This window comes from Gorilla gorilla, chromosome 9, assembly GCF_029281585.2.
Source record: "Gorilla gorilla gorilla isolate KB3781 chromosome 9, NHGRI_mGorGor1-v2.1_pri, whole genome shotgun sequence".
Classification (NCBI taxonomy): Eukaryota; Metazoa; Chordata; class Mammalia; order Primates; family Hominidae; genus Gorilla; species Gorilla gorilla.
The window spans coordinates 125,119,259-125,140,776 of NC_073233.2; the positions used below are offsets into that span (position 1 = coordinate 125,119,259).

General features: G+C 55.6%; 1 protein-coding gene and 1 long non-coding RNA gene across 6 annotated transcripts; one reads left to right on the forward strand and one right to left on the reverse strand.

Moving 5' to 3' along the window:
• Window positions 1-1,070: 1,070 nt before the first annotated feature.
• On the forward strand, window positions 1,071-19,846 carry SIDT2 (SID1 transmembrane family member 2). 4 transcript variants are annotated; one of them, XM_004052186.5, is made up of 26 exons: window positions 1,071-1,835; window positions 3,809-3,930; window positions 4,204-4,368; window positions 4,457-4,502; window positions 4,916-5,017; window positions 5,120-5,203; window positions 6,178-6,277; window positions 6,473-6,538; window positions 8,543-8,636; window positions 8,998-9,050; window positions 9,793-9,864; window positions 10,043-10,114; window positions 11,123-11,241; window positions 11,584-11,657; window positions 11,750-11,816; window positions 12,367-12,440; window positions 12,581-12,704; window positions 13,024-13,141; window positions 14,282-14,418; window positions 14,658-14,766; window positions 14,981-15,057; window positions 15,227-15,273; window positions 15,560-15,665; window positions 16,260-16,370; window positions 18,202-18,315; window positions 18,404-19,846. In XM_004052186.5, the coding sequence occupies exons 1-26, from the start codon at window positions 1,653-1,655 to the stop codon at window positions 18,464-18,466; spliced, it is 2,499 nt and encodes an 832-aa protein (XP_004052234.3). In that variant the 5' UTR covers window positions 1,071-1,652; the 3' UTR covers window positions 18,467-19,846. The 4 variants fall into 4 exon arrangements, with proteins under 4 accessions (XP_004052234.3, XP_018891691.2, XP_055210982.1 ...); XM_019036146.4 differs by lacking the exon at window positions 18,404-19,846 and having other exon boundaries at window positions 1,106-1,835; window positions 18,202-18,384; XM_055355007.2 differs by lacking the exons at window positions 1,071-1,835; window positions 3,809-3,930; window positions 4,204-4,368; ... (4 more) ...; window positions 6,473-6,538; window positions 8,998-9,050 and having other exon boundaries at window positions 8,629-8,636.
• On the reverse strand, window positions 19,628-21,492 carry LOC129525303 (uncharacterized). Of its 2 annotated transcripts, XR_010129202.1 has the most exons (4): window positions 21,139-21,492; window positions 20,720-20,837; window positions 20,189-20,310; window positions 19,628-19,805 (listed from the first exon to the last, which is right to left on the reverse strand). It is a non-coding gene; the product is annotated as an uncharacterized lncRNA (long non-coding RNA). The 2 variants fall into 2 exon arrangements; XR_008669508.2 differs by having other exon boundaries at window positions 19,672-19,805; window positions 20,720-21,492.
• Between the last annotated feature and the right edge of the window lie 26 nt (window positions 21,493-21,518).

Here is a 21,518-nt window from a genome sequence, read left to right on the forward strand (position 1 = left end):
ACTGCAACCTCCGCCTGGTAGAGTTAAGCGATTCTCCTGCTTCAGCCTCCCCAGTAGCTGGGATTACAGGCACGTGTCACCATGCCCCACTAATTTTGTATTTTTATAGTAGAGATGGGGTTCACCATGTTGGCCGTGGCTGGTCTCGAACTCCTGACCTCAAGTGATCTACCTGTCTTGGCCTCCCAAAGTGTTGGGATTACACGCGTGAGCCACGGCACCTGGCTCTATATACTGTTTATTTAGGGTCATATCCTGAATTCTCTGCTTACGTGTCCTGTGAAGTCTTAAGCATCATTTTTGATGCCCTCATGATAGTGCATTTAACCGATCCCTCATTACGGATACCCAAGTCGTTTCCTTTTTGCTTTATATTATAAATATCACAGTGATAAGCGTAGCTGCCCACGTATTTTTATCTGTGCTTCCTATTTCCTTAGGATAGAGTCCAGAAGTGGAATTACTGGATCAAAGGGTATAAAGCTCTCTAAGTTTCTTGAAACAGTGCCAAAATATTTTGTAGAAAAGTTTTCACCAATTTACACTGAAGGTCAGTATCTTTCAATGAGTTTTGTAACTGCCTCTGAGAGAAGAGGGGAAACAGCCCGGCAAGCTTGGAAAGCTCGGAAGGCCGTCCCTGCAGTTGTGTGGCCCCTCTAGAGGGAGGTGGGAAAGGCATGGGGATGCCTCCTGCAGTGCTGCCTCTGTTTCCCCTCCGCTGGTAGGGCCACCGTCCTGTTTCCTAATCCTTCGAGTTTTTCATTTTTTAAGACCCCCGGAGAAAAAATGGCCCAGGGATGGACGATGTTAGTTGTAAAGGTGGTGGTGGGGGTGGGGGAATCCTTATGTTTGAGCGAAGGTAAGAGTTGTTCAGCAAGAACCCAACACTTGGAGATTCTTAACAGAAACATCTGCCTATTCCAACGTGAGTTTCAGAGATGGTGAAAATCACGGGAGAGAGTTGGGTAGGAATTGGAGAAGGCATTGCAGGCTTTCCCCTTCAGCACAGCTGCAGCCCCTTTAAGGGCAAATGCGGGACCTGGTCCTTTAAATCTGTGTCAGTTTCCCCTGACGTCAGCGGGCGGGCCAGCAGCCCTGCTGTTTATCGCCCAGCGGCGCAGCTCACTTTTCAGTGTTCGTGCGTCGGGACTGCGCGTCCGCCCGCCCTTAAAGGGCCCGCACCTCGGAAACCTCGCAGCCCAGCACGGTGTCGGGTAGCTACCACCTATCACGCCCCTCACTCTGCGACTCGCCTTCCGCCGCGGCCAGCCCCCGCCGCCGGCTCTTCCTCCCTCCCCTTTCCCGGCGTCTCCAGGCTCCCGGCAACCAGCCGCCCTCCTTCTCACGGCCCTGGCGCGGGGCTCCAGGGTCTCAGGTCGTACTCAGCCCCTCGCGAGCTGGGACCCCTTCCCGTAGCCAGCATCCCCTCCCTCCCCGCCCCCTCCCGGCCGCCCCCTCCCCTGCGGGGACCCTGGGAGCCTCTTCGGGGCTCTTGGGAGGGGACATTTCCTAATCTCAGGCCGGGGTTAAAGTTCTGGTCCTGGTGAGATGCTGGAAGCTGCGGCCGCAGCCGCAACCCGTCCCAGAGGTGTCCTGTCTCCTGTCGCCGCCGCCCCCGCCACCACCGCTGCCACTGCCGCCCTGCCGGGGCCATGTTCGCTCTGGGCTTGCCCTTCTTGGTGCTCTTGGTGGCCTCGGTCGAGAGCCATCTGGGGGTTCTGGGGCCCAAGAACGTCTCGCAGAAAGACGCCGAGTTTGAGCGCACCTACGTGGACGAGGTCAACAGCGAGTTGGTCAACATCTACAACTTCAACCATACTGTGACCCGCAACAGGGTGAGGGCTGGGGGCTTGGGGGCCAGAGGCGAGTGGGGAAGCCGACGAGGGCTAGGCGATTCTGCCGCCCCGCTACCCTTTTGGGAGGCCCCAGGAACGAGCCGTCCTGCTGGGTTCCCAGTTCCCAGAACCACACTGGAGCCTCTTGACCAGTCCTCCTTCCTTTGCCACCAATGTTTCTCTGAAGCTCCAGCTGGGCAGTTTTTGAAGTTGGCTCATTCCCATCTTCTCTTCCTCCCCCATTCTTCCATCAGTTGTGGTCTGAGCACACATGGCTTGCTCTCTACCCTAAACCCCAGAATCTGACAGCTCTGTGGGGTCTTGGTGGGAGAGGAAACAGGCTTATTACTGGGCTTGCCCAGAAAACCTCAGGGGAATGAGACTGGCCCAGAACTGAAAAGCTCTGTGCAGGCAAGTTACATCTCAGACTCCCCAGGGAGATGAATGCAGGGCTTCCCAGCCCTCTTCCTGCCTGGGAGAGCCAGCTGGCCTTGTAAATTGAGGGTGACAGAGGTTTTATAAGGCCAACTGCAAGTTGGGTGGGAAGAGAAGGGGAATTTGTCCACTGTGAAAAATCCACTTCACCCTGACTTCTCTTTGGTTTCTTCACCAGCTGTGAGTCCCTGAGTTGAAATAGACACAGCTAGTGTGGGAAGTCTAGACCCCAGGCAGAGCTGAGATTGGGAGAATTCTTGCAACCTGGCTGTGTGGTCTCGTGCCCGGGTCTCTTGCTCTCTCTCCATGACTGCCGTTTACTGAGAAGCAATGGAGTTGAGAATGGGGAATCTGATTTTTTTTTCAGAACGGGGAGTGGTTTGGTTTCTGTGGCAGGCCAGGATCTGCCCCCAGCGCCTGGTTCTCTGAAGTTTGATCTCTTTCTGCTTAGAGTCCTTTCTTCCTTTTTTCCCATATCTAAAGGCACTGGAGAGCTGTGGTTTTTACTCTTTTGGGAAATGCTGCCCTAGGGCTTGGGTTTCAGCAGCCCAATAACAAGCATTCCAAGATCGATTTGGTTTTATTTTTCCTTTAAGCTCCCATTGTTTATATATGTTCCTTCATAGCTCCAAGGGTGAAGATCACTTTATTTTATCTTTTTTTTTTTTTTTTTTTTTTGAGACCAGTCTCACTCTGTTGCCCAGGCTGAAGTGCAGTTATGTGATCTCAGCTCACTGCAACCTCCGCCTTCCAGGTTCAAGCGATTCTCCTGCCTCAGCCTCCCAAGTAGTTGAGATTACAGGCGCCTGCCACCATACCCAGCTAATTTTTGTATTTTTAGTGAGATGGGGCTTCACCATGTTGGCCAGGCTGGTCTCAAACTCCTGACCTCAGGTGATCCTCCTGCCTTGGCCTCCCAAAGTGCTACAAGTGTGAGTCACCGCACCCGGCTGTCATTTTATAGAGGGAGAAGTTGAGGCTTAGAGAAGTAAAGTGACTTCTCCACAGCCCTGTCCCTTGGTGGGAGCTAAGGATACAACATGGCCTTCAATACCTACCCCTCCTCAACCCCTCTGGGCTCTGGCCCCAGGTTAGCTGTTAACTAGAGCTTCCTGCTGGCTTCCTGGCTCACAGGAAGGTTGAGGAGCACTTCTTGTTCTCCTGTGTCTTCGTGTGTGGGGGCGTGTGTACACGTTTGTGTGTGCAGGCCTGTGCATCCTGTGCACATGGATAGGAATGGGGTATCCTGGAGACTCGCAAGGCCTCCACCTTGTTTCCTGGCAGAGGGCGAGACCCTGCGGTTGCTTGGGTCCTGCTGCCCTGCACATGTCTGCTGGCCAGGAGCTGCACTCAGCACAGGTCTTTCCTGGAGTCTGGGGGTTGTTCTGGCAGAAGAAGGGGCAGAGATGACTCCCTGGCCCGACCAAGATGGAGAAAGACCAAAGTAGCTGGCATGAAGGAGGGCAGGGCTCATAGTCTCTGGAGCCACGTGTCCCTGGTGGCAGAGGCTTGAGAGGCATTTCCATGTCGTTCTGCAGACAGAGGGCGTGCGTGTGTCTGTGAACGTCCTGAACAAGCAGAAGGGGGCGCCTTTGCTGTTTGTGGTCCGCCAGAAGGAGGCTGTGGTGTCCTTCCAGGTGCCCCTAATCCTGCGAGGGATGTGAGTAGGATCTGGGCATCAGGGAAGCGGGGCGGCCTAGGCCAGTCCTTGGCTGGAGCCTCAACCAGGAGCCCCCCCATTTCTCCTCCCCTTTCCCTGGGCTGGGAGGCTGGTCAACAGCACAAGGGCCGAGTCCCACCAGCCGGGAGCTTGTGCACCTCGCAGGGAGGTGGTGGAGACCAGATGGGGCGAGGTGGGGCCTCGCTCCTCTGGAGGGGCAGGCCGGCTGGGACAGTGCTCACATACATCCTATCTCCCTGCTTTGGGCCATAGGTTTCAGCGCAAGTACCTCTACCAAAAAGTGGAACGAACCCTGTGTCAGCCCCCCACCAAGAATGAGTCGGAGATTCAGTTCTTCTACGTGGATGTGTCCACCCTGTCGCCAGTCAACACCACATACCAGCTCCGGGTCAGCCGCATGGACGATTTTGTGCTCAGGTCTGCAGGGTAGAGTGAGGGGACCAGGGGGGCTGGTTCTTCCCTAGGCTCTGGGGGTGACTGGTGGGGGCTCTTCTCTGCCCTGCAGGACTGGGGAGCAGTTCAGCTTCAATACCACAGCAGCACAGCCCCAGGTAACATCTCCCTGTTGATTGCTCGAGAGGAGAAATGGGGGAGCTTGAATATGAGAATGGGAGTGGCCAGCGGTCTTTGCTTGGCCTTTTGAATTGGCTGTTTTCTCCATGGAGGGCTCTCTGGAAACAGGAGCTCTGGCCCTGACATGGTGAGGGACAGACAGCATGGGACTGTGCAGAGACATTGGGTCTGGTTGCCTCTCTGGCATTCTGCTGAGTGCCCTGCTGAGGTTGAAGGGAATGGTATACAGAGAAAGCGGCTGCTGTGGTCAAGGCCTGTCTCCTCGGAGAGCCTCCACTGCCCACCCCTCAGAGGATTCTGGGTCCTCGCTTATAGGGGACTATTCCCTTCTAGAGGGGCCAAGAGAGCATCCTCATGAGATGGGGCTCTCCCTTCCTTCCTGCACCCTCAGTACTTCAAGTATGAGTTCCCTGAAGGCGTGGACTCGGTAATTGTCAAGGTGACCTCCAACAAGGCCTTCCCCTGCTCAGTCATCTCCATTCAGGATGTGCTGGTGAGTTGCCTGCCCTTTTGCTCTTCCCCAGCAGGCAGCAGGGCTGCTAAAGAGAGGGGCAGGCCAGGTTCCCATCCATCTGCCTCTCCCGCCCCTCTGCAGTGTCCTGTCTATGACCTGGACAACAACGTAGCCTTCATCGGCATGTACCAGACGATGACCAAGAAGGCGGCCATCACCGTACAGGTAGGAAATGCACGTGGCCACGTGGGAGGTGTGGCTGGGCGATAAGCTGTGTAGCTTTCCAAACTTGAGCTCTTCTTCCTCTGCCCATTCCTATCCTACACACGACTGAGTCTTTGGCCTTCCAGTCCCTGTGACTTTGAGTCCCCTGATATATATGAGAGTTGAACCATAATCCCAGTTGCTCTTGGGGATGGGAAAGAGTAGAGTACCCCCTTCTGGCTGTCATACCTACCTCATTCATTGTAACAATAAGAGGGCTGAGTGCGGTGGCTCATTCCTGTAATCCCAGCACTTTAGGAGGCCGAGGTGGGCGGATCACCTGAGATCAGGAGTTCAAGACCAGCCTGGCCAACAGGCTGAAACCCCGTCTCTACTAAAAATACAAAAAATTAGCTGGGCATGGTGGCACATGCCTGTAATCCCAGCTACTCGGGAGACTGAGTCAGGAGAATCACTTGAACCTGGGAGACAGAGGTTGCAGTGAGCCGAGATCACACCACTGCACTCCAGCCTGGGCAAAAAGAGTGAAACTCTGTCTCAAGAAAAAAAAGGTCAGGCGCAGTGGCTCACGCCTGTAATCCCACACTTCGGGAGGCTGAGGCGGGCAGATCACCTGAGATCAGGCGTTCAAGACCAGCCTGGCCAACATGGTGAAATCCCATCTCTACTAAAAACATAAAAATTAGCTGGGCGTGGTGATGGACGCCTGTAATCCCAGCTACTTGGGAGGCTGAGGCAGGAGAATCGCTTGAACCCGGGAGGCGGAGGTTGCAGTGAGCTGAGATCATGCCATGGCACTCCAGCCTAGGCAACAGGAGTGAAACTCCGTCTCAAAAAAAAAAAAAAAGAATCTTTGTGAGGATTAAGTAAAATATATCTATGAAGAATTTAGCATAATGTCTGGCCCCAGAACAAGTATTTAGAAAAGAATGATGATGATGATGATGAAGGTATTTATCATCATCATCCTGCAGCGCAAAGACTTCCCCAGCAACAGCTTTTATGTGGTGGTGGTGGTGAAGACTGAAGACCAAGCCTGCGGGGGCTCCCTGCCTTTCTACCCCTTTGTAGAAGGTACATTTTGTGCCCTGGGCCTGGCTAGGGATGGGGAGGTCTTGGTCACTTTCTGGGAGCAAGAAGAGCCTGCGTGGCTGATTGGTGGACCTGATAGGACATGGGTTTTTGGCTTCAGTCTCTCAAAGGCCTGATCCCACTGACTCTAGCCAAGCTCCAGGCAACTAGTTTACCACTTTGACATTTTACTTCCAGATGAACCGGTCGATCAAGGGCACCGCCAGAAAACCCTGTCAGTGCTGGTGTCTCAAGCAGTCACGTGTGAGTGCTGCAGGTGGCTGAGTGGGGATGGACAAGCCTCTCTGGCTCCTGCTTTCAGACCTGGGATATAGGGTGTGCCCTGAAGTGGGTGATGAGGATGCAGATAATGCTGGTGGGGTAGGAACGGGGAGTGTTCTTGGCAGGCTTCTAGATGGGGAGGGCCGGGAGGTGAGTTCCAGTGTGATGTGGTACAGAGAGTTCATGACTAAAGATGGAAGAACTGAGGTCCAGTTCACTTTCTGCCACTTACCAGCAGTGTAACCTGATTGTAAGAAAGAGCTTTAATTTTGCTTTGTTAGCATAGTTATAATCTTATTTATTCTGAAGGATGTTTCTTAATCTCATATTCAGAAACATACCCTAATTTGTCATTGAAACACTGCTATAAGATTGAGTCTCAGTTTCCCTGTGTCTATAACAGAGGGAGTAAAATTTGTCCAGTTAATCTCACTAAGTTATGAGGGCTAGCACAAAATTAGCAGATAAAATTAGCAGGAAAGTACCAGGCCCCGACTCAGTGCTCAATAAATATTTACTGAATGATTAAATGGGGCCCTAAGGGACTGTGATAGGAGGGGAAAGAAGGTGCCTCTCTTTCTTTTTTTGAGGTGGACTCTTGCTCTGTCACCCAGGCTGTAATGCAGTGGCAAAATCTCTACTCACTGCAATCTCCGCCTCCTGGGTTCAAATGATTCTCCTGCCTCAGCCTCCTGAGTTGCTGGGATTAGAGGCACCTGCCGCCATGCCCAGCTAATTTTTGTATTTTTAGTAGAGACAGGGTTTCACCATGTTGGCCAGGCTGGTCTTGAACTCTTGACCTCAGGTGATCCGCCCACCTTGGCCTCCCAAAGTGTGGGATTACAGGCATGAGCCACCGTGCCCAGCCAGAGGGTGCCTCTCTCTCTCTTTTTTTTTTTTTTTTTTTTTTTTCTGAGATGGAGTCTTGCTCTGTTGCCCAGGCTGGAGTGCAGTGGCGCAATCTCGGCTCACTGCAAGCTCCACCTCCCGGGTTCACGCCATTCTCCTGCCTCAGCTACCGAGTAGCTGGGACTACAGGCGCCCGCCACCACGCCCGGCTAATTTTTTGTATTTTTAGTAGAGAAGGAGTTTCACTGTGTTAGCCAGGATGGTCTCAATCTCCTGACCTCGTGATCCACCTGCCCCAGCTCCCAAAGTGCTGAGATTACAGGCGTGAGCCACCGCGCCCGGCCAGGGTGCCTCTCTTACATGGATTATTTATTCAGCAAATATTTATGGAGCACCTCCTATATGCCAGGTGGTATGCTAAGGCAGCAGTCCTTGGTGGGGGTGGGGTCCTGTCTAGAGGAACAGGAGGCAGTTAAGAGCTGTGGTGAGCAAAGAACAGGTCACTGTGGAAATACAGGACAGAGAAAGCTTCCTAGAGGACACAGTCCCTGAGCTGTGGTTTGAGGGTTAAGTCAAGGTGGAATTTTTGAGAGGCCAGGCACGGTGGCTCACGCCTATAATCCCAGAACTTTGGGAGGCTGAGGCAGGGAAATTGCTTGAAGCCAGGAATTCAAGACCAGCCTGAGCAACATAGCGAGACCCAATCTCTATAAAAAATAAAAAAATGAGCCAGGCGTGGTGGCACACATCTGTAGTCCCAGCTACTCAGGAGGCTGAGGTGGAAGGATGGAGCCTAGGAGTTGGAGGCTGCAGTGAGCTATGATCGTGCCACTGCACTCCAGCATGGGTAACAGAGTGAGACCCGTCTCATTAAAAAAAAAAAAAAAAAAAAAAAAAAGAGAAGTAGAAGAGAAAGTTCTAGCCCAGGGAGCAACATGAGCAAAAATAGGAGTGTGTCAGAGTTTGGTGTATTAGAGGAACTGCCAGTTGTTCATACTGGCTAGGCAGGGCCTTACATTTGAGGGGAGAAGGGTGAGAGATTGAGCTGGGTGGAGGAGGACATGAAGGCCTTTGGGTGCCATGATGGGAGGTGGTGGAAGGTTTTGACCTGTCCACCTTCCTGTTTCCTCCTTGAAGCTGAGGCATACGTCAGTGGGATGCTCTTTTGCCTGGGTATATTTCTCTCCTTTTACCTGCTGACCGTCCTCCTGGCCTGCTGGGAGAACTGGAGGTAAAGTGGAACTGCTGGGCCCTCCCCTGGTCTGGGTGGGTTGGGCAGGTGTGTGGGGCAGATCACCTGGCAGGATCTGAGCCAGCCTAGGGTAATCTACACCATCCATAGCAGATGATGGTGGGGCTGTTAGAGTCTGTGGCCCATGAGCCTCTCTAGAAACCGTCCCCTCCCCTCAACCTTCTTCCCAAGCAGGGAGATCCCATATTGCTCCCCAGCCTGTGAGGAACCCTGGGACAAAGGGTGGAGGACAGGGTCATAGCGATGAGAGTGGAGCAGAGAGGTAGAAGGAAAGTCAGCCCCATACAGAGTGATCCTTGTCCTGTCCCATCTGGGTGGCCTGTGGGTTCTGTCCATGCAGGCAGAAGAAGAAGACCCTACTGGTGGCCATTGACCGAGCCTGCCCAGAAAGCGGTACCTCCAGGGGGCCTGGGTGGGGCGGGCACAGTGTGCTTTGTGTTTTGGGGGGTGGTGGTGGATGGTTCCCTAGGGGATTGGAGGAGGAAGGGCTGGGGGTTTCTGGATGTTCAGATGGGGGTAACACTCCACAGATGGGAATGAGGGTGGGATATGATGTCCATGCATCCCTAACATGCACACCTCAGAGGCTGAGGTGTTGCTTAGTTTATTCCATGTCTAGCGATGGTGTCTGCCTGCCTTGGGCAGTGTGGCCCACGGTCTCTGGGATTATTAACCTTTCCTTCTCTCTGTCTTCCACCCCTCCCTCTCTTTCTGTCCTCCCTTCTGCGTGGGACCTTCTCTCTTAGCTTCTCTCCTTGGTAAGCTCCAGGTGCTGTGGGCAGAGGAGCTGGAGTCCAGAGTAGGGGAGGGAGGGTGCAGCACAGGGCTGTCTGGAGGGCTTGTGGGCGGGCCAGATGTTGTCTTTGTTGCTGGTAACTTAGATGTGCCTGTTCTTGAACTTTCTCTCTCCTTAGGGAAGACAAAGGGTGGTGCTGTTTCCATGGGAGAGGCAGGCAGGGGGCTGGGGCAGGTGGTGGTGGCAGCAGTGGGGTGTGTTTGCCTGGATAGGTGCTGCTTCTCGTCTGCTGGCATGGCCTCCCTGTGGCTGTCTTCTCTGGACCTTTCTTTGTTCTTCTCCCTGGCTCTAGGCCTCTCTCTTCGTCCAGTGCTAACGGACCTTGACTTCTCATTGCAGGTCACCCTCGAGTCCTGGCTGATTCTTTTCCTGGCAGTTCCCCTTATGAGGGTTACAACTATGGCTCCTTTGGTACGTGTCAAAGCCAGCACCGTGCTTGCCGGGGACATGACCTTGTCTCCTTAGGCCACCACCTCCGAGGCGGTAAAGTGGGAGCCACCTCCTCCAGCCCCCACACCCTCTGCAGATGCTCAGAGCCCCTTTCCCTGCGGCCTCTCCTTCCTGCCTCACCACTGATCGTTCCCCGCAGAGAATGTTTCTGGATCTACCGATGGTCTGGTTGACAGCGCTGGCACTGGGGACCTCTCTTATGGTTACCAGGGTGAGTGGGCCAGGCTGGGAGGGGCTGTGTGGTGCAGGACGGTGTTGTCTGGGTAAAATGTCACGGTGGGCGGTTGCCTCTTCTGCCAGATGCTGGAACCTGGGAAGGGCCTGCTGTCTTCCTAACCCCTCTCTTCCCTCATCCCCTCCTCCTTGGCCCCAGTTCCCTGGTAACTTTCCCTTTCCTTTGAAGGGCACGACCAGTTCAAGCGGCGCCTCCCCTCTGGCCAGATGCGGCAGCTGTGCATTGCCATGGGTAGACCTGGGGTGGGGGTAGGGCTGTTTTGCCAATCAGTGCCTGCCGGCTCCGGTTGACTGCTGGCCCTGGGGCCAGAAAGATTCTATGTGCATGGCTTCCCCATGTAATTCCAGTAATTGCCCGCTCTTGTGTCTTCTGAGATAGCAGCAGAGCACAGGCTCCTTTGGCTGGCGGGCTGGCGCCTCCGCTCTCTCCACGCTGGACGTTCTAGTTTATCGTCTGCGTTGCCAGCGCCCTCACTCCCTGGCCTGCTTGGGGAGGGCTCACAGGCATGGGGGTCACATTCTGGCCTCTGGATAAAGGAGAAATGCTCTTTCTGCACCCCAGGCCCACTGGGTCTTTAACCCAGTGGCAGCCAAGGCAGTGTCTTCTCAGAACCCACAGGGCTGGGCACCCTTGAATCAGCATGACTTGCCAAGTTCAATCCTGTTGTTTGTGTCTGCTGCCTGGGGTCTGCTCAGTGTCCTGGCCTGGGAAGCCCTAGCCCATGAGGGGTGCCAGGAACAGAGCAAAGCTAGAGTGGCCCCTGTGTGGTGGCCTCTTCTAGAGTCTACCATCATCCCCCAGGACTTAGGAGCACCTGATGTCTCCTCCCAGCTCCTGAGCCCACTTCCACCCCAACTCTGAGCCCCAGCCCACAATTTGCCTCTTCCCTACTGCCTAATAATTGTTATAATTGCCTCAGATGGGCGAGGGCCACTGTGGGTTTTGTGTCCACCGGTGCAACCCCTCCCTCCCTGCCCTTTCCAGGCCGCTCCTTTGAACCTGTGGGTACTCGGCCCCGAGTGGACTCCATGAGCTCTGTGGAGGAGGATGACTACGACACATTGACCGACATAGATTCCGACAAGAATGTCATTCGCACCAAGGTCTGACCCGTGGGCCTGGCCTGGTCAGGCGTTTCCCGAGAAAGGGACATGCTGCGTTCCCGCCCCAGCATGTTCCCACTGACGTGGCATTTAGGGAAGCAGAAGGAAGGGGCTCAGCTGGGGCAGGGCAGATGCCGGGGAAACTAACCTGACCTCCAACCGCTTCCAGCCTGATTGGCCAAACCCTCTTGGTGTAAGCGGCCGCAGCAGTGGGATGTCCTTGAACCCTGCCCCCCTGAATCCGGCCCTGTCTGAGGGAGGCCCCTCTTGTCCACCTCTAACCTGGGGGAGGGGGCTTCTCCCAAGTAGCAGTAAGTGGGGCTGATTCCAGATTCTCCCCAGCAATACCTCTATGTGGCTGACCTGGCACGGAAGGACAAGCGTGTTCTGCGGAAAAAGTACCAGATCTACTTCTGGTGAGTGGGCCGAGTGTCTGGGGCTCTGCCGTTGGTGGGTGTGTGGCAGCCTTGGGTGCCACCCGCCTCACTGCCGCCCTCCTGCTCCGCAGGAACATTGCCACCATTGCTGTCTTCTATGCCCTTCCTGTGGTGCAGCTGGTGATCACCTACCAGACGGTGAGAGGGCAGGGCGGGTTCACCTTTCCGACAGCCTAGGACACCGCCCCAAAGTGCAGAGCCTCCCATCCTGGGGCCCTGGTGTTCCATCACAGGACCTGGGTTCAGATCCCAGCTCTGCCTTCCCAGCCGAGTGACCCAGGGCAAATCACATAACCCCCCCAACCCTGAGTGTCAGTTTCTTCATCTGCAAAATGGGAGCAGCCCGCACTAAAGATAGCCCCTCCCTGGTTTCTTGTGCGGATTATGAAACCAAAGTCCTGGGGCTTTGTAAGCATCAGTTTCCCTTCCCTTTTCTCTGTCCCGTGGGGCAAGAACTTCCATCACGGTCATGCCTCAGGGTTTTCAGCCACGCCTAATGAGAGGGGACAGCGACTGTGCTGCTTGGCATCCATGTTCTCAGAAGGAACACGTGCCTGCGGTGCTGTGTATTCCCACCTGCTAGCTGTGGTGGCACTTGCTCTTTTTTGCCAAAGGGGCCCGGGTGGCGGGGCGTGGGCTGAGTTGGGCGTGACGACAGACCCACTCCCTGTCCCTGCTCCTGCTACAGGTGGTGAATGTCACAGGGAATCAGGACATCTGCTACTACAACTTCCTCTGCGCCCACCCACTGGGCAATCTCAGGTGGGGGTCATGCTGGGAGGCCCCTTGTCCAGGCCAAGGGTGAAACGGGGCAGGGCCTGGGGCTTTGCAACGCCCACCTGGGCTAGGGAAGAGGCCTGGGTGTGAGTCCCAAGCAGTCCGCCTTGTGTTGCCCCTTCTAGCGCCTTCAACAACATCCTCAGCAACCTGGGGTACATCCTGCTGGGGCTGCTTTTCCTGCTCATCATCCTGCAACGGGAGATCAACCACAACCGGGCCCTGCTGCGCAATGACCTCTGTGCCCTGGTGAGGGAGCACCTGCCTGCCTGCCGCAGCCTCAGCTCCAGCACAGACCTCAAGCCTTGGCTCCAGGACACCCTTTTGGGCAGGCCTGGCCCTGCCTTCCCCAGCTCTCCCCTCCCCAGTTCTGTCTCGCCCAGCCTGCCCCACCCTGCCCTGCCCTCCCTTGCCAGCCTGCCCAGGCCAGCCCACCCCTGCACACCCACACTCGACACATACCCCACCCCTTTTCCTCTTCCACTCCTCTTAGGGTCCCTCTTTTGGGTCCCTTCTTCCCTTCCTGCCTCACTTCCTCCCTCCCTTCCCTTCTCTCTCTCCCCAACAGGAATGTGGGATCCCCAAACACTTTGGGCTGTTCTACGCCATGGGCACAGCCCTGATGATGGAGGGGCTGCTCAGTGCTTGCTATCATGTGTGCCCCAACTATACCAATTTCCAGTTTGGTGAGTGGGGCCTCCTTCTTTTCTGGCTCAACCTACAGCAGGGACCTGCCTGAGTCCTTCACTATCCCCAAGTCACCCACAGGGATCACTAAGACAGCCCTGTAGGAAACTCCAAGGCTGGCGTGCCTGGGTGTACACACATCCTAGCCTATGGAACATGGGCACCTAGATGCTGCTTCATTCATCTGTCAAGCTATTCCTATGTAAAGGCATGTGCCGCAGTGAAGAAAACAGGATAATTAAGAAGGGGTCCCTGGCCGGGCGCAGTGGCTCACGCCTGTAATCCCAGCACTTTGGGAGGCCGAGGCAGATGGATCACGAGGTCAGGAGATCCAGACCATCCTGGCTAACATGGTGAAACCCCGTCTCTACTAAAAATACAAAAAATTAGCCGGGCACAGTGGCAGGCGCCTGTAGTCCCAGCTGCTCGGGAGGCTGAGGCAGGAGAATGGCGTGAAGCCGGGAGGCAGAGTTTGCAATGAGCCAAGATCACGCCACTGCGCTCCAGCCTGGGCAACAGAGCGAGACTCCGTCTCAAAAAAAAAAAAAAAAGAAGGGGGCCCTGGCTGGGCACTGTGGCTCATGCCTGTAATCCTAGCACTCTGGGAGGCTGAGGCGGGGGGATCGCCCAAGGTGGGGAGTTTGAGATCAGCCGGGCCAACATGGTGAAACCCCATCTCTACTAAAAATGCAAAAATTAGCTGGGTGTGGTGGTGCATGCCTGTAATCCCAGCTACTCAGGGGGCTGAGGCAGGAGAATTGCTTGAGCCCAGGAAGCGGAGGTTGCAGTGAGCCGAGATCCCACCATTGCACGCCAGCCTGGGCGACAGAGTGAGACTCCGTCTCCAAAAAAATAAAAGGGAGTCCCTGATCTCAGGGTGCTCACAGACTAAGACACAGACCAAGTTGTCCCTGTCTTCAGGAGATGTCAGACTCTGGGTGACAGCCAGTGGGGTGGCAGTGTGGTGTGGCAGGTACAACTAAGGAACTGAAGTTCAAGTGCCACCCTGCCACCAGCTCACTCCATGGCCGTGGCGGGGCACCAGGGCTCTCTCTTCCTCTGGGATTGTTGGGGCCAGGAGTTCTCTGCTGGGGCTTGGTGGCCGTTTCTGCAGCTCCCTTCCGTGTCCCTCATCCTAGACACATCGTTCATGTACATGATCGCCGGACTCTGCATGCTGAAGCTCTACCAGAAGCGGCACCCGGACATCAACGCCAGCGCCTACAGTGCCTACGCCTGCCTGGCCATTGTCATCTTCTTCTCTGTGCTGGGCGTGGTGAGGGCCTGACCTGCTCTGCTCAGCCTGTATGATAGGAAAGGTGCACGTGCGTTCAGACACGTAGTGCACACCCTTCGCCACCTCCTGCATGAGAGATTCCTGCTCCTCCCCTGAGATGTCTTCCTGGGCCCCTCTCAGAGTCCCAGCCTGGCTGAGCAGCCAGCCCCAGGAAGGGTGGGCCATCCGAGCCACTTCCCTCTCCACCCTCACCACTGCCCTTGGTGGCCTCCCGACAGGTCTTTGGCAAAGGGAACACGGCGTTCTGGATCGTCTTCTCCATCATTCACATCATCGCCACCCTGCTCCTCAGCACGCAGCTCTATTACATGGGCCGCTGGAAACTGGGTAAGAGCACGCCCGGGGCAGGGCCTGGGGGAGGGGCCTGGGGGGCCTCGGGAACCCGAATGCACGGGAGACGCTCAGGTTCTGTCTTCTTGGGGGCCCTGGAGTCACTGGGTGAGGAATTAGATCAGGCCTGGGCTCCTCAGCTGGCACATCCCAGGGGTCCAGCAAAGGAGGGTGCCCCGTGCCTGTCAGCACCACTCCCTTCTCTTCACAGACTCGGGGATCTTCCGCCGCATCCTCCACGTGCTCTACACAGACTGCATCCGGCAGTGCAGCGGGCCGCTCTACGTGGTACCTGCCTGGTTCCCCTGCTCCATTCTCCACATCTCCTTTCTTCCCTCTGATGGGGGAGTGGGGCTGGGCTGAGGACCCAGGGGAGAGTGGGGACCAGCTGGCTGGGCCTTCTTCCACCACCCTCCCTGCCCCTGCCCTCAGTCCCTGTGTCCCTGCTTCCCTCCAGGACCGCATGGTGCTGCTGGTCATGGGCAACGTCATCAACTGGTCGCTGTGAGTATGGTCAGCAGTAGTAGCCTGGCTGGGTGGACAGCTGGGGACTCGGTCAGCCACTGGCTGCCTTGGGGGCTAAGGACAACTTCCAAATGTTGGGCATAAGACATGGGGGCTAAGAGAGATCTTGGCCTCTCTTCTCTCTTTTGGCATCTGGGCTTCTAGAGTCTTCTGTGGGCCTCTGAACACAGCCCAACATCATAATAAAACATGCCTGGGCAGGGCAGGAAGAGCACTTCCTTGCCCTTGGCCTTCCTGCTTCACCACCCTTCATCCCTCTTGCCAGGGCTGCCTATGGGCTTATCATGCGCCCCAATGATTTTGCTTCCTACTTGTTGGCCATTGGCATCTGCAACCTGCTCCTTTACTTTGCCTTCTACATCATCATGAAGGTGAGTGGGGCTGGCCAAGCCCCCTCTGTCAGCTGCTCTGCTATCTGGGGAGAGAGATGGGCCCGGCAGCATTGAGGGGCAGTGAGAAGTTTTCTGTCCCATCTTTGCTGGTTGTGGAGGGGAGAGGCTAAAGCCTCTTGCATGGGCCCCTGGGAGCCAACTGCAGCCCAAAGACCATTTACTGAGCCCCTTCCAAGGGCCCTTGAAACAGGTGGCATTTTAGGCTGCAGTTGTTAAGTGCCCCTTTCCATGCAGAAGGGGCTGAGGGGAGGTAGGGTGTGGGCCTCTCAGGATCAGGTGCTTCCCCAGAAACCATCCTGCCTTCCACTCTGATTGGAGCCCCCTGCATAGGGAGCGCCTTGAGGCCAGTACACTGTCCCGACACAGGGTTCTGGATACATGGAGGCTGGGTAGGGTGGACATCGGGGTGGGGGCAGGTTGAGCTCTGTGGTTGTGTGGAATGGTATGAATCCAAGGAGCAGTCCTGAAGGCCTGGGAGGCCATGAGAAAAGGGAATCTGGGAAAGGCTGGGTGGGTCAGCGGGGTGGGACGGGGTAAGCCCTCAGACTGCTGTCCCTGCCTGGCCCCTCCCAGCTCCGGAGTGGGGAGAGGATCAAGCTCATCCCCCTGCTCTGCATCGTTTGCACCTCCGTGGTCTGGGGCTTCGCGCTCTTCTTCTTCTTCCAGGGACTCAGCACCTGGCAGGTGAGCACTCATCCTCAGGCTCCTTGTGAGCCAACAAGTGGCCAGTCCTCTTTTTAAACATTGGGGCTGAGCCTGGGATTACCTGTAATCCCAGCACTGTGGGAAGCTGAGGCAGGAGGATCACTTGAGGCGTTCAAGACCAGCCTGGGCAATATAGTAAGAACCCGTCTCTACAAAAAATAAAAAAATAAAAATAAAAAAATTAGCCTGGCGTGGTGGCATTCACCAGTAGTCCTAGCTACCTCGGAAGCGGAGGCAAGAAGATAGCCTGTGCAGGAGTTCCAGGCTGCAGTGAGCCGAGATTGCACCATTGCACTGTAGCCTGGACGATAGGCCACGTCTCTAAAAAAAAAAATTTTAAACATCATTTGGGAACACCTACCATAGGCCAGCACTTTCATAGTGGCTTCCCCAGTTAATCCTCCTAGCATTCCAGCCTGGAGATAGCTCCAGTTTACTTATGAGACAGATGAGGCTCAGAGAGGCCAAGTGACTTCCCCAGGGCACATAGCCAGTGAGTGGCACAGCTGGCATTTGAAGCCAGCAGGGCTTGGCTCTCTTCTCTGCCTTGCAGGACACCTACCACATGTCAGGCTTTAATTCTGGGAATAGAACTAAGTCTGACATGGTCTCTGAGGGACTCATAAACTAGCCGAAGAGGGCTAGAAGGACTATTGGTGCATGACTGTTAGTGCTGTTTACGATGTGATACATGAAATGAAGGGCACAGGCAAGACGGGGCAGGAGGACAGAGGACTAACGGGTCTCTCCAAGTTAGGAGTCCAGGAAAGCTTCCTGGAAGAAGTGGGCCTTGTTCTGGGCTATAAAAGTCTTGGGTGAGGGGGGCTGGGCACAGTGGCTCACGCCTGTAATCCCAGCACTTTGGGAGGCCAAAGCGGGTGGATCACGAGGTCAAGAGATTGAGACCATCCTAGCCAACATGGTGAAACCCCATCTCTAGTAAAAATACAAAAGTTAGCTGGGCGTGATGGTGGGCGCCTGTAGTCCCAGCTACTCGGGAGGCAGAGGCAGGAGAACGGCTTGGACCCGGGAGGTGGAGGTTGCAGTGAGCTGAGATCTCTCCACTGCACTCCAGCCTGTCAACAGAGCAAGACTCTGTCTCAAAAAAAAAAAAAAAAAAAAAGTCTTGGGTAATGGAGAAGAGCCCCATGGCCCAGACCTACTGTGACCTTAGTAATGATACAGGGGCAGATTTGGAGGTCAGTGAATGCACTCATTTGGGAGCCAAGCAGACTGTGAGCTCCCTGAGGGTGGGGCAGGTCTTGGTTATGTCTGTGGCCTCAGCATGTAGCACAGACAGACACAGCCTGGATGAGCTTATGGGATAGAGCTTATGAGTAGAGCAGGGAGGACCTTGAGTGCCACAGGTTATGGCTACTGTCCCGGAGCAGGTGTGTAACCTGACAGTAGTGCTTTGGAAAAAACAATGAGCCTGCAGAAAGATGAGAGCAAGGGCGGAGTCCAAGGCCGGGAAGTGGGTGAGAAGGCCTTCTGCCATCTCTGAGCTGAAGGCCTTCAAGGTTGTTGCAACCCTGTGCTCTTAGGTCAAGGGAAGAGAATCAGAAGGAAGGAGGAGGGTAAGAGTGAAAGAAAAGGGAAGAGAAGCCAGTGAACTCAGGGAGAAGTTTGTAACCAAAGGCCATTTCTTAGATCGGGAAGGGGTGGGGACAAGGACAAGGGACAGGTCAGAATTGCTGCTGTCCTGCCTGGGGCTAGAGAGAGGGGTGCCCAGGAGCAAGATGACAGATGGGTCTGGCCCTTGCCCTGCCAGAGCAGGGTCATTCGGCAGTTTTTCTTGTTGCTCCCCAAGAAAACCCCTGCGGAGTCGAGGGAGCACAACCGGGACTGCATCCTCCTCGACTTCTTTGACGACCACGACATCTGGCACTTCCTCTCCTCCATCGCCATGTTCGGGTCCTTCCTGGTAAGCGGGCCTCCCGGCCGAGCTGGGTGGGTACGTGAAGGTAGCAGCTGCCTCCTTCTCTGTGGCTGATGTGGCGTCCACCCCCCAGGTGTTGCTGACACTGGATGACGACCTGGATACTGTGCAGCGGGACAAGATCTATGTCTTCTAGCAGGAGCTGGGCCCTTCGCTTCACCTCAAGGGGCCCTGAGCTCCTTTGTGTCATAGACCGGTCACTCTGTCGTGCTGTGGGGATGAGTCCCAGCACCGCTGCCCAGCACTGGATGGCAGCAGGACAGCCAGGTCTAGCTTAGGCTTGGCCTGGGACAGCCATGGGGTGGCATGGAACCTTGCAGCTGCCCTCTGCCGAGGAGGAGGCCTGCTCCCCTGGAACCCCCAGATGTTGGCCAAATTGCTGCTTTCTTCTCAGTGTTGGGGCTTCCATGGGCCCCTGTCCTTTGGCTCTCCATTTGTCCCTCTGCAAGAGGAAGGATGGAAGGGACACCTTCCCCATTTCATGCCTTGCATTTTGCCCGTCCTCCTCCCCACAATGCCCCAGCCTGGGACCTAAGGCCCCTTTTTCCTCCCATACTCCCGCTCCAGGGCCTAGTCTGGGGCCTGAATCTCTGTCCTGTATCAGGGCCCCAGTTCTCTTTGGGCTGTCCCTGGCTGCCATCACTGCCCATTCCAGTCAGCCAGGATGGATGGGGTATGAGATTTTGGGGGTTGGCCAGCTGGTGCCAGACTTTTGGTGCTAAGGCCTGCAAGGGGCCCGGGGCAGTGCGTATTCTCTTCCCTCTGACCTGTGCTCAGGGCTGGCTCTTTAGCAATGCGCTCAGCCCAATTTGAGAACCGCCTTCTGATTCAAGAGGCTGAATTCAGAGGTCACCTCTTCGTCCCATCAGCTCCCAGACTGATGCCAGCACCAGGACTGGAGGGAGAAGCGCCTCACCCCTTCCCTTCCTTCTTTCCAGGCCCTTAGTCCTGCCAAACCCCAGCTGGTGGCCTTTCAGTGCCATTGACACTGCCCAAGAATGTCCAGGGGCAAAGGAGGGATGATACAGAGTTCAGCCCGTTCTGCCTCCACAGCTGTGGGCACCCCAGTGCCTACCTTAGAAAGGGGCTTCAGGAAGGGATGTGCTGTTTCCCTCTACGTGCCCAGTCCTAGCCTCGCTCTAGGACCCAGGGCTGGCTTCTAAGTTTCCGTCCAGTCTTCAGCCAAGTTCTGTGTTAGTCATGCACACACATACCTATGAAACCTTGGAGTTTACAAAGAGTTGCCCCAGCTCTGGGCACCCTGGCCACCCTGGTCCTTGGATCCCCTTCGTCCTACCTGGTCCACCCCAGATGCTGAGGATGGGGGAGCTCAGGCGGGGCCTCTGCTTTGGGGATGGGAATGTGTTTTTCTCCCAAACTTGTTTTTATAGCTCTGCTTGAAGGGCTGGGAGATGAGGTGGGTCTGGATCATCTTTTCTCAGAGCATCTCCATGCTATGGTTGCATTTCCGTTTTCTATGAATGAGTTTGCATTCAATAAACAACCAGACTCAGTTCTTGGGGCCCTTGTTTGCACTCCCTCTCTGGGTGGAGCTGTTGAGGATGAGGGGAGAGGCGGAGGTCTTCCATTTCCCCTTTCTTCAAGCCATGGCTCTACTGGGAACTGCAATTCCTTGATTCTCCCATTTTTCCTGTCCCTCCAGCAACAGCATTAATTCAGTAAACATTTACCGGGGCACTGTGCTGGGCAGAGGCCAGTTCCTGGAAAAGCCTTTCCCACGCCATCCCACTGCAGACATCCCTCCTTACCTCCCCAGGAACAGCAGTCTCTGCCCACCTGGCCCCGCCCACCAGACTGAGGCTCACTTCACCTCTGACCTGAGCGTCCCCCAGCTCACCAGGCCACAGGCCCAAGCAGTGCTCCCTGATGGGGCGTTTATAATCCGCTCAGCATGCAGGCCGAGGCAGGAGGGTGATGAAAGCTGGGCAGGCTCCAAGAGGAGGGAGTTTTGATATGTCCCTGAAAGATTCATTTAGACTTCAGTCAGCTAAGGAGGACATGATTTGGGGGCCAAGGAATCTGTTGAATTCAGAACACAACCAGAGGTCTGCAGGGTCAGGGACGGAGGAGTGGGCTTTCCCCTCGCCAGGGCCCACTCCTCTTCCTGCTTTTCTTGCAGGCGCCACTGGGAGGTGCTATGGTTGTGCCTCCCCTGGGCTCTGGAGCACGTCCGGTTGCAGTGGGCAGAACTGCGGAGGCGGGCCCCTCCTCTGCCAGGCCTGGCAGCCCCCTCCTAGGGCCTTGTTTGGCTAGGGGTGGTGCCGGGTGTGGCAGTGTGTGTGTGGTGGAGTGTTAGGTCTTCCCTACCAGGTGCCCTTGCAGGGGAGTGCCACAGCAGGCAGTCCAGGGATCCCACTGTTAGTCTCACCTTTTTTAACCTCTTATCTCTCCCCAAGATCCCTGAAGCCAGGTACGAGCCAGATGAGAGTGGGTTATCTCTGGAGTGACAGAGGCTGGTCTGTTTTCCAGGCTGGTAGGGACTGTTCCTAAAGGGAGGAAGGGATGATACCAGCCTCCTGAGCCTCCTTCTCCTGCGTTAGTGTCTCAGGCCCTGCCAGGCCTTAGAGACCCTCTTATTGACACTGCCCACTGGATGGGGACCGGAGTTGGACTCAGCTTCTGCCGAACTCTCAAATCCCAGCCCCAACTAAAGCATATAACTCAAGACCTTACCTGCACTGAAACCTCTTCTCAACCTGAGCAGGGTGGTCCAATTGAAAGGGTGGGTCTGACCACCTCTCCTGCACCCATGGGGGTTGGCAGAGGTGTGCAGGATCTGCCACTTACCATTCACCATGTGGCCTTGAGGAAGACGCACTCGGGGCCTCAGTTTCCTCATCTATAAAATGGGGATGTAATTACACCCTCACACTGTAGCTGTGAATATTCAATGAGAGCACTGCAAAGGGCCTGGTGTGGAGTAGGTCCTCAGGAAAGGTTGGATCCCATGTCCCATCAGAGCTAAAAGCCCCAGGAGGAGAGGGTGGCTGGTTTGTCCCCACAAACCCCTGGGATTCCCGGCTCCCCAGCCCCTTGCCCCTCTCTCCAGTCAGACTCTATTGAACTCCCCCTCTTCTCAAACTTGGGGCCAGAGAACAGTGAAGTAGGAGCAGCCTAAGTCCGGGCAGGGTCCTGTCCATAAAAGGCTTTTCCCGGGCCGGCTCCCC

Excerpts from the sequence above, each read along its gene's own strand:
- SIDT2 (XM_019036146.4), top strand. The coding sequence starts at position 1,653 with ATGTTCGCTCTGGGCTTGCCCTTCTTGGTGCTCTTGGTGGCCTCGGTC. Across the intron at positions 5,204-6,177 it reads AGGCGGCCATCACCGTACAG|CGCAAAGACTTCCCCAGCAA; the intron begins GTAGGAAATGCA and ends ATCATCCTGCAG. Across the intron at positions 8,637-8,997 it reads GCCTGCTGGGAGAACTGGAG|GCAGAAGAAGAAGACCCTAC; the intron begins GTAAAGTGGAAC and ends CTGTCCATGCAG.